Below are 15142 nucleotides of genomic sequence, written 5' to 3' on the forward strand. Positions count from 1 at the left end.
TTAGGTACCTCCTGCAATCGCAGCTTACTACAGTCCAAAAGGTCGCCCACACAGTGACACGGCCCCGGACAAGACCGTGCTCTTACTCCCAACAGCCCCAAAAACAGAATACAGCAGAACAGACTGAAAACCCAACAGGCAACAGCAATTCACTGCAAAGAAGCCATGTTTTTTGGAAGCAGCCAATCTCCCTGCTCCAAACTGTCTACACCACCCCCTATCCACATAAACGGAGCCTTGGGTGAAAAACTCTGGCAGCAGGCTTGATGTGGAATCCATTTCCATGCACTTTGAATTTAACATTAGCGTGCAATGCACGATGGGTCCGCCTAAAGGTTTTACAGCTGTAAAAGGGGGGGGGGTGCTCCCTCCCCTTCGCTCTATGGTTCTGGCGCCTATACCTGGAGGTATCGTTAAAAACAGTTGCTTTAATGGCAACCTTTCTAAACTCATGCATATTACCCAAATACTATTTTATTTTCCCTTTAGCACTTTGCATACTTACTCTTTTTATTTGTTTTCTTAAACAATTAACTTTTATTAAATTATTACTTAATAAATATACAGTAATAGAAAAGAAAGCAAGCCATATTAAATGTTTTTCCATTTACATACGTTACACATCACATATATTTTCTTTCTTTATAACTATCATCAGTCCAAAATTACATGAATTGCTCAATTCCTGCCTTCCCTTAAACCTCAGTCCTCCTGAACATTATTCTGCATGTATTGTTCCCACACCTTCCATTTGTTTCTATGTAATCTGCTTATTTGTTTTTCTAATGATCCCTCTTCCAGTTCTTCTGTCCATTTTACATTACTCAGTACTTCAAATACAGTTGTTTTAGACATCGATTTCCATTTTCTAGCAACTATTTTTTGGCATTCTACATAATTAAACTTAACAAGGCTTTACTATGTTTAGGCAATTCAGATACTGTGTCCCAACTCATTTCCTTACTTACAGCCTTTTACCCACCTAATATTTCTGATGGAGTATTCTATAGGGAATTTTTTAAATCTGCAATCTCATTACATTTCCAAAATATGTTTCCAGTTACTTGTTTCTTTCCATATAGTTGCTTCTCTTCTTCTCTGGGAGGTTGCTTATTCTGTAATGCTTTAAACATTTTCAGCCTGTAAATAATTCTTAATACTTCTTTCCATTTTCTTTCTCTTATTTCTACCCTGTTTTAACCCCATTTTCATTTTATCCTACTCACTAGATATCCATTCAGAAGGATGTTATCAATACATCCATTCACAACCCCTTTTTTCCCCAATTTTTTGCACTTGGGTTCAGGGTGTCACCTCAACAGTGACAACCATCTGCAGCCAACATTTAAAATGCTTGGTGTCTAGCCCTACCGTGGTAGTTTTACCACAGAGACACACACACACACACACACACACACACACACACACACTCACACACACACGTATAGCAAATTTAAAGTGCCCAATCTACCTACCGCATGTCTTTGGGATGTGGAGGAAAACCGGAGAACCCAGTGGAAACCCACCCAAACACAGGGAAACTTGACTAATAATTCTGTAATTTTTACTACCCAGTCATTAAATTCTTTTTTTTTTTTTTTAACAACAGGTAAGAAAAGCACCAATGTCTCATTTTTATTTCATTACTCTGCATCTTTATCCCAGCTTGCACTGGTGCATGGTCTGAAATAGTTATTTGATGTGTGCCAAGGGTTTCAATTAAATACATGCTCCTGTGAGATATAATTTCTATCCACTATAGCCCCAGTTACTGTACCAGATTTAAATAGGTTTGTGTCCCTTAAACCAATGCTAAAGAGCAGAGGTTTAACCCATTAAAATGATTGGTCAGTTTCTTTACTAGTATGTTGTTTTGTTATAAATGGCTGTATCATATGATTTGTTTCTTTGCATTGATTTGCTGCTGGATCATATTTATGGAAGTAATGTTTTAGGGTTATTTTGTGGTCTGATGAAGCAGCTACATGCTGTGAAAGTGCTTACCTTTGTTTTCTATTGATTTTCTGCTTATTATTAAATTATTTTCTACGCCTGAGCTGTGGTGGTCATTTCTGGCTATTACTCTGGATTTTCCCATATGAGTCTGGTAGTCAATTGCTCTGAAAGCTAGTGCTGAAGAAACATAACACCTTCTTTCAATACCTGTGAAACACCTGATGTCTTTTTTTACTGGGGACATGACTGTAAGAAGCCAGGGGATTAGAACTAGTGTCTCTCTCCACAGAAATCACACCTGGCTCAGAAATGGGGTTTCTAAAAAGAAATGTATGGCAGTCAGATAGCTTATAAATTCTACAAGGTTTCACAGGTGCAGGAGCTTGAGAATCCAATGAAGCAGAAGCAGCATTCAAAGAGTCCATATAAAAGGCCACAAAACTGTAGGGATGACCAAGGGGTTGGGAAATCTATACACAAAAGGTACCAATATCTCTTTTTTGAGCCCAAGAAACTTCTCTTCCCACCAATCCAAAGAACTCTGTCATCATATAGATGACGTCTGAGAAAGAAATTTCTTCACTTGGACAATCTGCAAATTTTCCCTGGATTCAGATTCACAAGGGATAGGTGGTGAGAGCTAAGATGCATAACCAAGGCCTTCCTATTCAGAGTTAGAGACAGTCTTCTCGTCACATGAATACAGAAATCTCTTCCTGGGCCTTACTGGCTTCCTGTGAAGCCTCACTAGGTAGACCAGCTAGATTGCACTGATGGTTTGAGGGCTGCAAAACTACCATAGCAGAACCTTCTATTCCAGACCATTGCAAAAAGGCAGACAACAGAGTCTCTTCAGAAGCCTCTTTTGTAGTCTGTCTCTCTTTTTAATTGAAGGGGGAGATAAATTGAAGAGGAATCAGCAGCCATGATTGTATTCACCAAGGCCTTAAGATGATGGGTTTCAAGAAACAATTTTATAGAATTGAGCCTACTTCCAATTTTTCCTGTAAGTAAAAGATGAGACGATGTCATGGGACAACATCTGATGACTCTCCCCAAAGCAGAAAGCACAGGCCATGTGGGCTTCCTAGTAATCTGCCTTTCACTTGCACATTTCCCATTCCAGAGATAACACTTTTCACAGAAATAATAAAGGCAGGTCTCCAATGGGGTACTTATCTGCCAGAAAACTTTAATCACAAGCTGACTGATGATACCTCTGGGGCAACATGTACACCTTCAGCTTATTTCTGGGTTATTTTACTTAAAATATAAACATCAAAAACATAATGGGAATTTATGGCTAGGTTTTTAAAACATCCGAACTTAAAAAATACCAAAATATCTAATTGTACTGGCCTGTAATACCTACTCGTATAGAACAAGTAGTGAAAGCTGTGCAATCTGTAATACATTCCTTAACAATAACCCAAAGAAAGATAAACTAGATGCTTAGTATCAGGTCAACTGATGAGCAGAGTGGGCAGAGAACTGTTCCAACTAAGCCATGTTCTTTATATGTGTACCTAAAGTAATTCAAATGATGAACACAAGTGCAAATATAATTGGTGCATTAAAGTCTGTATTCTCATTTATTTTTTATTTATTTTATTTTACATTTGTTTACCATGAGCGGAAGCATGGGGAGAAAAGCTTCAAAATTCAGTTTATAAGATTACAAATAGAGAATAGAACTTAAAGGCAAGATAAATCACATAACTAAGCATTTACAATTCAGTTAGAAAATGACAAATATAACAAGACTGATTCCAACATAGCATATTCTAAAATAGTACTTATATAGCATGAGCAGAAAACAAAAAATAGGGTCTATATTACGTGATAGAATGGTCAAATAGTCTAACACGTAATAGTTGACCTGTAATAATCGAACTGCCATAATGTCGAACGGAAAATAAAAAAAGAAAAACCCACCTAAACAAACCATTTAAACGCTCTATGCAGGGAAAAGCCCCCACACCCCCCCGCTACTTAAATATACCAACTCTGAGATCGCACTACAGTGCAGACAATGGAAAACTTCCATTTCTACACTGTACAGAGATCTCCATTGAACCATTCGACATTGTGGCAGTTCGATTATTACGGGCCGACTATTATATGTTCAACTATTTGACCATTTGATCACATAGTATAGACCCAAAAAATATATCCGTTGTTAATGCAGGTAGAAACCATTAAAAACAGTAACATGACTGTTTACTATGCAGCTTATTTACTTTATAATTCGTACAAGACACAATGAATAGTAAGTAAAGAGATCCTACAGACAAGTTGCATATAGGTATTAAGTGTTACAGTTAATAGATATAAACAAAGATATGGATAGGTATTAGTGTTACAGTAAACAGAAAATAAAAAGAAATATGGATAGTGGATAGGATGTGGAGGGGAGCAGCGAGGGGGGGGTGCAGCATGGCTAGAGATACTTGACACTCTAATAACTTGTAATGGCTCACAGTAAAGGAGCCATTAATTCAAATGTTTGCATTGAACTGCAACTGAAACATATAATATTGTGTCAAGACTATCCACAAACAAAATGGATAGGCAGGGAGAACTCCCCAACTGTAAACAAAAATCTCATGAGAAAAAGTAATTCCAACACATACAAGGATTGTCATCTCACAAAAATGGAATGCAGGAATACTCCATTGCATGGCCTCAGTCTCTCACCAGCTCAAATGTTAATGGGCAGAAGACTGAAATGAAAACGACCTACTTCAACAACACTGCTGACACCAGAAAATCATACCACAGTCTGCACCTATGCATACTCACAAGAGAGCAATATGATCTAATGACCTGAAGAACATATATACATATTTAAGTAAATAAAAGGACTTTTACCATTAGCCATAACTCTTTGTACCCACCAAGGGCTACTTCCAAACTTGTTCTTCCAATCAGCTCCCAAGGAATTATGAGTACAAACAAACACACACCACTCCAGTGCCGCAATAAAATAGCCCCACTGTAGAGGAGAGAATGAAAAATGTGTTAATATCAAGCAATCCAGGACTCTTATTTTTTTTTTTTTTAAACAAGAAACATCTTTACTGAATTATCACTTAAGATACAGGCAATCATACATTTATATCAATGAAAACAAACCATACTGATATTTTCAGTTGCAAACATTATACATCCCATATAATATTTTATGCTGTCATTGTCAATTGAGCATTACATAGCTCATTCAATTCCTGCTTTCCCTTAAACCTCATTCCTCCTCCAAAACATTATTCTGCATGTATTTTTCCCACAACTCCCATTAATTTTCTACGTGATTTGCTCCTACCCCTTAATAAAGATCCAATTTCCAGTCCTTTTACCTCTATTATAATATTCTCTACTTCTAGTACAGTTGGTTTAGACTTTGATTTCTATTTTCTAGTAACTGCTTTCTTGGCAGACACCAACATTAAACTCAGCAAGGTGTTACTATGTCTAGGCAATTCTGATCCTATATTATTGCTCAAAAAATAATTTCCATAGTCTGACAGAACACTCTGCAGGGAATTTTTAAAATATTACAACAAAACAAAAGTCCTCGCACGTACGGCATGCACGGCCAACCAAACTTCAAAAAACACCAAAAGGCCAGCATGAAGAGTTTCACTGTTTAATGTGAGGTAAAATCAGTCGGAACAAATAGTCCTGCTCAATAACTCAAACTAGTTTCGGCACACGCCTTCTTCAGTGAGTGAAAACAACAGGCCACATTAAACAGTGAAACTCTTCATGCTGGCCTTTTGGTGTTTTTTGAATTTTTAAAATATGCCAACTCATTACACTCCTAAAAAAATATGTTCCCAATTACCACTTTCTTCCCCATCACACCTCCAACATTTCCAATCTATCTGAGGAAAAAGTATTTGGAGTCTGCTTGGGGTATAACAATACCTATTCTAATATTTCCAAGCAAAAATTTTAAATCTTCTAGATGTTGCATATTTGGGAGCCACACATACATCCTCCCATTGTTTCTTTCTAAATTGCTTATCCAATCTATATTCCCAATCCTTTTAACCTCCTCTGACTGATTCCTACAGTTATCATGCAGTATTTTATATGCCCTACTAATTATCCCATTTTTAACAGCAGCTTCTGTTCTAGATTCTACTAAAAACTCTACCTGTTTTGGTCTTTCATTTATGATCCCCCGTTCCTATCTCTTTGCCTATGCTCTGATATCAGTCCTTGACAAGGAAGGAAATCTTAGCCTGCAGTCCAAGTGTATTATTGGCCTATTCTCATTCTATTACCTTTTCCCTCTCTAATTATTTGCTCCCAGTACGTTAGTTGAGTCCAATCCTTGGTGCAGTGTTTTCTCTAGTAAATTACAGCCCCCTCTTGCCTATTCTCTGTACCCCTAATTGCAGTCATTCCTATTGGCAGAATCTCCTTTCTCCATTCTCATGTTGGCTTAGTTCTAAGAATACTTTCTGCTACTTCATGTATAATATACTCTATATGATTACTGTTATTCTCCTTAAGGATCTGCATCCAAAATCTCAGTCTCTTATTTCTTAAGCTTCCTCCATTTCATCATCATCTCTTTCTACTTTGAATTATAGCTCTCTGCCTGTACTAAATATAAGAGTCTTAACTGTGTAGCACTGAAATACCCCTTCAAATAAGATAATCCCAAACCATTTTACTCTATCGGAAGGATCATTTTATCCCACTTGACTCTTGCCTTCTTCCCCTCCCAGATAAAATCCTTCAGTTCTATTAATTGTTATCCACAACTCCTCTGGTTGATAAAAATATGCCTGACTTGTGTATAAAACTGAAGGGACTAAACACATTTTCACTACTTGTATCCTGCTATACATAAAACAGATACTCAATTTTTGTTATCTTCTGTTTGGTCCCTTCCCATATATATAATTAGCTGCCATAACAGAATCATTTTTAACCCGTACTCCTAAGTACTTAATTTTATCATGTCTCTACAAATATGGGTACTGCTGAACCAATTTATGTGTGGATACGGATCTAAATTTCAAACTTTTACAACATTGACTTTCTTATGGTTGAGATCATAAGATCAAAGTTTTCAAACTTCAAACCGTTTAAAAGGATATCACTGTACAGTGGGGAATGATATATTTAACATTTTCCTTGCTTTAGTGAGATCTCAAAGTTGGTATATTTAATTAGCAGGGGGTATGAGAGGTGCAGGGGGCTTGCCAGATTCCTGTAAAAACGTAAAAAAAAGATTTTTTTACTTTTTTAATTTTTTTTTTATTATTTAAATTTTGAAGTTTCAAAACTTCGATCTTATGTTCTCGACCATAAGAAAGTCAACATTTTGAAATTTCAAATTTAATAGTAGACCCATAGGTACATAATTTACAGTTATTGCTTTTGTTTTATCTTCATTACCATACTAATTATATCCTTGCATTTCCAAGTCTCTTGTTTGCTTTGCCAATGGTTCAAAATATAACTCAAAAAACAAATGGGAAAGAGGATACCCCTGCCTGGTTCCTCTGTTCAATCAGAACATATTAAAGAGGATGCCCCAGCTTTAATTTTTGCCTCTGATTCCACCTATATCCCTCTTAATTAACGTTATTGTGTTAGGGAATGTAAATGCTTCCATTGCCCTACTCATAAAATCCCAGCTTATTCTGTTGAATGATTTCTCTGCATCAAGACCCACCAACAACAGTGATATTTTCCTACATTCTGCTTTACCCTGGATAATCATTATTCTATTACTGATGTCAAATGTTTGCCTTCCTTCCACAAAACTACACTGATCCATATCTATCAATTTTGGAATCACATTTGCCATTCTTTTAGCCATTATAGACATACATACTTTAGAACAATGGTTTATAAATCGAAATGGGCATATACGAAGCTGAATCTGATGGGTCTTTACCAACTTTAGGTATTACAGCCACCCCACCTTTCTTCCAGGATATTGGTGCTTCTCCTCCTTTTAAAAGGCTGTTAAACAAAACCTTCCAGATTTTGTATCACTTTCTCCCCTCCAAGCTTCCAAACTTCCACAGGAATATCATCTATTTATGGAGACTTTCCTGTAGAGTGGTTATACATCAACATTTTTTTCTCTCATCTCCTCCTATCCTAACTGTTAATAATAGAGTCTCATGTACTTCTAACCTTGGCATATTTAATTCTTCCATAAACATTTCCATTTGTACTTTTTCTTTATTTCCACATTTCTCTGCTTTATACAGATGTTCATAAAATTTCCAAATTATTTCTAATACCTCTATAGGACTTCTGGTTATTTCCTTGTTATATATAGGCTCCCTAAGCTTGGCAACAACCCTTTCTATCTTCTGTTTACTCAGCTGTTATGCTAAAAGCTTTTGTGCTATGGAGTTATTATCAAAAACAGTTTCTTATGAGCAGTCTTTCTAAACAAATACAATATTATCCAGGTGGTCGCTTATTTTCCCTTTAGCACTCTGCAGTTGCACTTCTTGTTCTGTGAGATTCCCTTATTCTGCAATACTTTAACATCTAGCAGTCTCTCTACGTAATTCTTAGTACTTCTTAACCATAACTTTTTCTTTTACTTCTATCCTATTTTTAAACTCCACTTTCATTTCAACTCACTCCCTAGCTATATTTCTCTGAAGAAATTTCTACCTTCTCCCTAATAACTCCTGAACAATTTCCACTACCTATCCTTTACATTAATCCAGGACTCTTCTTAATCAAGAGTTCAAACAGTCCTAAAATAACCATATGGTTGTAAAAATATTAATGATGTCCTGGCAAATGTAAACCCTATCAGCTTTTTTGACGTGTGTGTGTTCTTTAAGAGTCATAAGTAGAATGCAATCAGAATAAGTCTCTGTTCTTTCCTGCTCTCATATATTTAGTTTAAAATGAATGTGCAAGTTAAATCTGCAATGTCTGCACTAATATCGTTTGGGAGATAGCAGCTGCTAAAGTATTCACTAATGCTTGGGCATTGATAATAAATGTATTTGTACTATTAGAAGACTGATGCTTTTAATTTCGTGCTCTGTCCTATTCACTTCTAGAATGTCATGCATCACATTGTGACACTAAATAGAGTGATCAAGTACTCCCATTCACGTTTATGGGCCTGATTCATTGGCTAACTTCATCAAACATTAACCAGAGACAGGTCTAGGGTAAAGGTGTAAAGGACACCTGTGCAAATGACAGTTCCCTGAAGCAAACGTTGTGAAAAGGCATTCACCAAAACTTTTTTTTTTTTTTTGTAGAGGGCTACGCTTTCGTACACCTCTACAGGACACACTGCTACCTGAACAGGCTTACAGGCTTACTTAGTATAAACAAGTACAAGACCACTGCACCTTGGGGAAAAGGAGGATTTTTCCACGCAGGGTCACATTAATACTTTTTTTGTAAAGTTGAATGACAGCTGCTCTCATACACAGCTGTTCAGTGCACCAGTATCCTACTTGCACAAAGCTTTAACTATCATATGCTGTGCACTATATATTAAAATGGTTGAAGACTCAGTTCTGTAAGCCCAAATATGGAGTGTTTCTCAAATTATGTTTTGTAGTACATCATGAAGTTCAAGAGTGTACAATAGCAAATGGCAAGGAATTAAATGGAGAAGAGCAATATTTTACCAGTTCTGTGTTAAAGAAGGTCTACATGTAGACAGGCTACTGCTACACAGTTTAATAAACTGTGAAGTCCAGCACTGCAGCTTTCCATCCTGGTTTAATCTGCAGAGTAATTCACTCAAGAATTGGTATAAACTACTACTACAGTTCTAACCAGAGTAAAAATCACTTCCCTCTTTGTGGAACAGTGGTATAGTCAGTGATAAAATTACATAAACCAAAACCAGAAAGTGTGAGTATAATACTTGTAGAAATATTACTTTCATCTTGGATGTGCTACTGTGTGTCCTTTACCTATGGAATTTAAGGTAACAATGTACAAAATGCTTGGACATGCATAACATAAATATTTGAAATTACCCCATCAAGTCTAAGAACGATGTTTAATTCAAGTAGAGTGCTTGCAAACCTAGCTGACACTGTACTACAGACAGTACACTTCATTTGCAAAGTAGGCAGATACATCTTGAAGTTTGTAGCTGGCGAGTTCCAGCTGCACAGTATCATGGAAAGCACATGGAGGGCCACAGTGCAAACAAAAAGTACAGTTTTGTACCTACCATAAATGTAGATGTTCGAAGATCCACATTGCTGCAGTCCTTACATATGGGTAGTCCGCTGTCCTCGGTCGGCCCGAATACCAAAGTATTAGGCTGACGTCGGTCATGGGCGCTCAGATCTGACATCATAGCGTCAGGGTATAAAAGCGCATGACCGACGTCATATCCTCAGTCTTTTCTTGCCCCAGATGTCAGAAGGCCCTAAAAAGAAAGGCCACAGCCCAAAAACAGGATACCTCCCAAAAACATGCCCAACAACAACCATCACCCAAACCATATAACCATGCCAAACTACAGAGTGGAAGGAGGGAGGGTAAACTGGACTGCAGCAATGTGGATCTTCGAACATCTACATTTATGGTAGGTACAAAACTGTACTATGTTCTTCATCTCACATTGCTGCAGTCCTTACATATGGGTAGAATCCCAAAGCAGAGGTAAAGGGAGGATGGCAAAATCATAAAGCATTAGGGGCTGCTAAAATGCCCTGTAATATAGCAGTGGCAAATCCTGCCCTAGACTTAGAATAAAGAGGAAGGTGGTAATGCTTGGAAAAAGTATGTACTGAACTCCAAGTGGCTGCTTCCAAAATATCTTTTGTAGCTACCCCCCTTAGAAAGGCAGTAGAAGTGGCAGTAGCTCTAGTGGAATGAGGTCTGATTCCAGCCGGAATCTCCTTACCATGATGGGAACAACAGAAAGAAATACAAAACCCAATCCATTTAGAAATAGTTTGTTTTGAAACAGGTTTTCCCTGAGAACCCAAAGCAAAAGAAACAAACAACTGCTGAGACTGCCTGAACCCCTTGGTTCTGCTCAAATAATAACGTAACTGCCTGTGAATATCCAAAGTATGCAAAATCTTCTCCCCTTTATTTTGAGGGTTTGCATAAAAAGTAGGCAAATGAATAGTTTGGTTCAAGGCCACACTAGAAACCACTTTAGGCATAAAGGAAGGATTAGTACGCAAAGATACCCTATCCTTATGAAAAATCAGGAAAGGTTCCACTGCCATAAGGGCCTGTAATTCAGAAACCCTTCTTACAGAGGTAATGGCCAACAAAAAAGCAGTCTTCCATGATAAGTACTTTAACTCGGCAGTAGTTGCAGGCTCAAAAGGTTGTAGAGTAAGCTTTTCCAACACAAAATTGAGATCCCAAGCAGGAGTAGGAGCTCTACGTGGGGGTCTTATGTTCTTTGCCCCTCTAAGAAATTGCTTAAACAAAGGATGGGAAAATAAAGGAAGGTCACAGTCATAGTGAGCAGAAATGGCTGCAGCATGAACCTTTATCGAGGAGAAAGACAAACCCTTGTCCAATAACTCAGTAAGATATTGAAGAGAAACACTTAAAATCAGGCTTGGAAACATCAAAGTCCTTCGCTTTGCTCCAAAGAAAAAATCTCCTCCATTTATCAGCGTAAACTTTCCTTGTACTAGGCCTTCTGGCCTCCAAAATAACATTCAAAACTTGTTGTGGAAGCTGAGACCCTCCAGGGTCTAAAACAGAATATGCCAGGCTGTGAGATGCAGAGACTGAATCTTGACATTGAGGAAGTGATTGCCCTCCTGAGACAAAAGATGCGGAATCAAAGGCAGAGGCCATGGAGGCTCCCGTACCAAACTCCTCAGTAGTGGATACCAGTGCTGTCGAGGCCAATCCGGCGCTATCAGAATCATGGATGGCTTGTCTATTCTGGCCTTCAGGAGTACCTTGGGAATGAGAGGCAGAGGTGGAAAGGCATAGATATGAAGATTGCTCCAACTGAATGATAGAGCATCCCCACCTTCCAAGCTGTGGGATGAAACATTTTTGTGCAAAACTTTGGCAACTGGTAATTTAGTGGAGAAGCGAACAGATCTATGTCTGGAGTCCCCCATAACACTGTCAACTTTTGAAACACATGAGGATCCAGTTTCCACTCGTGAGGATCCACAATTTGTCTGCTCAACACATCCGCTAAGGAGTTCTGTGCTCCTGGTAAAAACCTTGCCTGAAGATGGAGGTGTAAACGGAGAGCAGTCTCCCACAAAATCATCGCTTGCCTGCAAAGAGGGTACGAATGGGTTCCCCCTTGCTTGTTGATGTACCACATGACAGTAGTGTTGTCTGTTTGAATCAACACCTGTCCTGGGTGAAGTAAATCCTTGAAAGCCATCAATGCAAATTGGACTGCTAACATCTCCTTCAAGTTGATATGCAAATGTTGAAGTCTGACAGGCCACGTGTCTTGCACCCATTTTCCATTGAGTTGTGCTCCCCAAGCCTTGTCCGAGGCATCTGTCGTTAGAATCTGACTCGCCTCTGGTCGGGTCACAGAGAGTCCCTTGTTTAGGTGACATTCCTGAGCCCACCACAAAAATTCTTTCTGAATGCAAGGTATTATCTGAATGACAGTGTCTAGATCTTGGCAGTGTTGTGTCCATACATTTTTGAGATACCATTGAAGCTTCCTCATATGCAGTTTGGCATTGGGAAGCACCAGAATACAAGATGCCATGAACCCCAAGGCTTGAAGGACTGTCCTTGCAGTCAGCCTGGACTGTAGAGACATTTGATGGAAATAAAGAGAAAGGCTTCTTTGTTTGTCCGGGGTCAAAAGGCCATCTGGGAAGCTGTATTCAGTCTTACACCCAGAAAGCACATGTCCTGAGAGGGTACTAGACTGGACTTTGTTTCGTTCACAGAATACCCTAGGCATCTTAACACTACCATCACATACTGTAGATGATGCAGAAGTTCGTCTTTGTGTTGTGCAATAATCAGGCAATCGTCCAAATAAGGATAAATCTGTATTCCTTTTAACCTGAAAAAGGCTATCACTGGAGCCAGAACCTTTGTGAACACTCTGGGCGCAGTAGATAAGCCAAAGGGCAATGCAGAGAACTGATAATGTAAATTTCCAGCCCGAAAACGCAGATACCTCCTGCAACTGGGCCTGATAGGAACATGAAGATAAGCCTCTGAGATCCAGAGTTACCATCCAGTGATCTTTTCCCAACAGAGGTAAAAGCTGTTGTAACGTCAGCACTTTGAACTTTGGAATGTCCAGATAAGTGTTGAGGATAGATAAATCCAAAATTGGTCTCCACGTGTTCCCTTTCTTTGGTACTAGAAACAGGCGAGAATAAAATCCTAGTCCCACTTCTGACAGAGGAACTGGCTGTATAGCTCCTATTTGAAGAAGTAAAGAAATCTGCTTGTGAGCCTCTATCCTTTGCCGAGGAGGAACGTCTGGCATGCCTTTGAAAGGAGGCAATGTGTGGAAATAGAACTTGTAGCCTCGGTTTATAATGTCCAATACCCATTTGTCCTGGGTGACTAAAAGCCAGTTTTGCTTGAAAAGTGCTAATTTTCCTCCCAAAGGAGCTGCCAGGGAAGAAGAATCTGGCAGCTGAAAATGCAGGTCATTGGGCCTGTTTACGAAAGGACTGGCCCCTGCCCTCACCTGCAGATTGTGCAGGTGAACTCCAAGTTCTAGGCCTGAATGTACTGTGAGCTCTGCCCCTGCCACGTCTAGATCTACCCCTAGACTGAGAAGGGTAGGTCCACCCCTTAGCAGGCCAATTTCTACTAAACTTTGGAGGTTGCACCTGCAAAAAATCTTTAACAGTCTGCATAGACTTAGCCTTGTCTTCCATTTTCTTCAAAACCGACTCCACAGGGGGACCAAACAAAACTTCAGACTGTAAAGGGGCATCCAGAATTCTAGTTTTAACATGCTCGGACAAATTCTGATCCTTAAGCCAAGCGTGCCTACGAAGAACTGATCCAGTGGCAGCCACCCTAGAAGAGGCCTGTAGGTTCATAGGTTCATAGATTAGTACTAGGCTAACTGCTCTTGCGAGCCACTTTAAGCCTAGCCAATTATCCCTTGTGAGACTCAAACCCTGCACCTTGTGTTTGTAAGGCAAACACCTTAACCATTAGGCCACCCTCCCAACCCTGTACAGCATCAAAACCACACTGCAAAGAATGCTTACCCACCTGTTCAGAGACATGTACTAAATCCTGCAACTCTTTACACTCTATGCCCTCTGCCAAAGCATCCACTTTAGATTTTAGCTGAGAAAGGAGGAAATTCTGATACTTCAACATATGAAACTGGCAATTTAAAGCCCTCATTGCTAAAGTAGAAGAGGTATACACCTTCTTACCCCATCTATCCAAAGCTCTAGCTTCCTTATCTAGAGGAACCGGATTCTTTACAACAGAAGCTCTAACACCCTTAGGCCCCTGACTAATAGTTTCTGGGTCCGCCCTAGGACTCTTATACAGATATTTATGAGCCTTAGGCACCCTGTAATACCTGTCCGGTTTAACTGGCGCAGGAGGCAAAGAATCTGGATTAAGGGAAGCCTCCGAGAAAACATCTTGAACAACATCCAAAACAGGAGGTATAGCCAAGGGTCTATGCTGTGGTACAACAAGAATTCCCTAAGCCTCTTTCGTGAATCAGAGAAATCCTGTCCTTCCCACTTAAAATGCTCCCTCATGGAATGCAGAGTTTCTGAAAACGAAAAATCCTCTGGAGGAGAAGCAGAAGGAGTGGAATCCTCTGCATCAGAATCGAATAAGGGGAAAATCTTGAATATCTTCAGCAGAAGAGTCTGAGTCGTCTGAGGCCTGATCCAAACTTTCCAACTCTGGCTCCACCCTGGGCCTCTTATCAGGAGGGGGCATAGAACCTCTAATTAAAGTAATCAAATCTTCTGCCATTTTAAGCATGTGCTTTTTAGGCACAGACCCTGAAGTACCTGGAGGGACACCAGAGGAAGGCAAAACAGACCTGCCTTTAGAAGAAGCCTTAGAAATAGTAGCAGAAGGCCTAACCACCTTAGGCATAGAAGGGAGAACAGTAACCTGAGAGGCCCCTTCAGCTTGACCTGACTCCTGTGAGGCCACATCCTGCAAAATCAAAGTTTCCCCCTGAGACTCAACAGAAACTTCAGCCGGATCCACCTGCTCCACTGTAGCTTCTGCA

At 39.3% G+C, this 15142-nt stretch overlaps 1 protein-coding gene across 2 annotated transcripts in view; it reads right to left on the bottom strand.

Annotated features, from left to right (window-relative positions):
• LOC122787704 overlaps nt 1–15142 on the bottom strand; it is a 507928-nt gene that overhangs the window by 239473 nt on the left and 253313 nt on the right. For both annotated transcript variants that reach the window (XM_044054557.1, XM_044054558.1), the window contains one exon: nt 4828–4951. In XM_044054557.1, the coding sequence (XP_043910492.1) occupies nt 4828–4951 (124 nt within the window). The remainder of the gene's footprint in view (nt 1–4827; nt 4952–15142) is intronic.

This window comes from Protopterus annectens, chromosome 13.part0, assembly GCF_019279795.1.
Source record: "Protopterus annectens isolate FY-2018-M chromosome 13.part0, PAN1.0, whole genome shotgun sequence".
Taxonomy (NCBI): Eukaryota; Metazoa; Chordata; order Ceratodontiformes; family Protopteridae; genus Protopterus; species Protopterus annectens.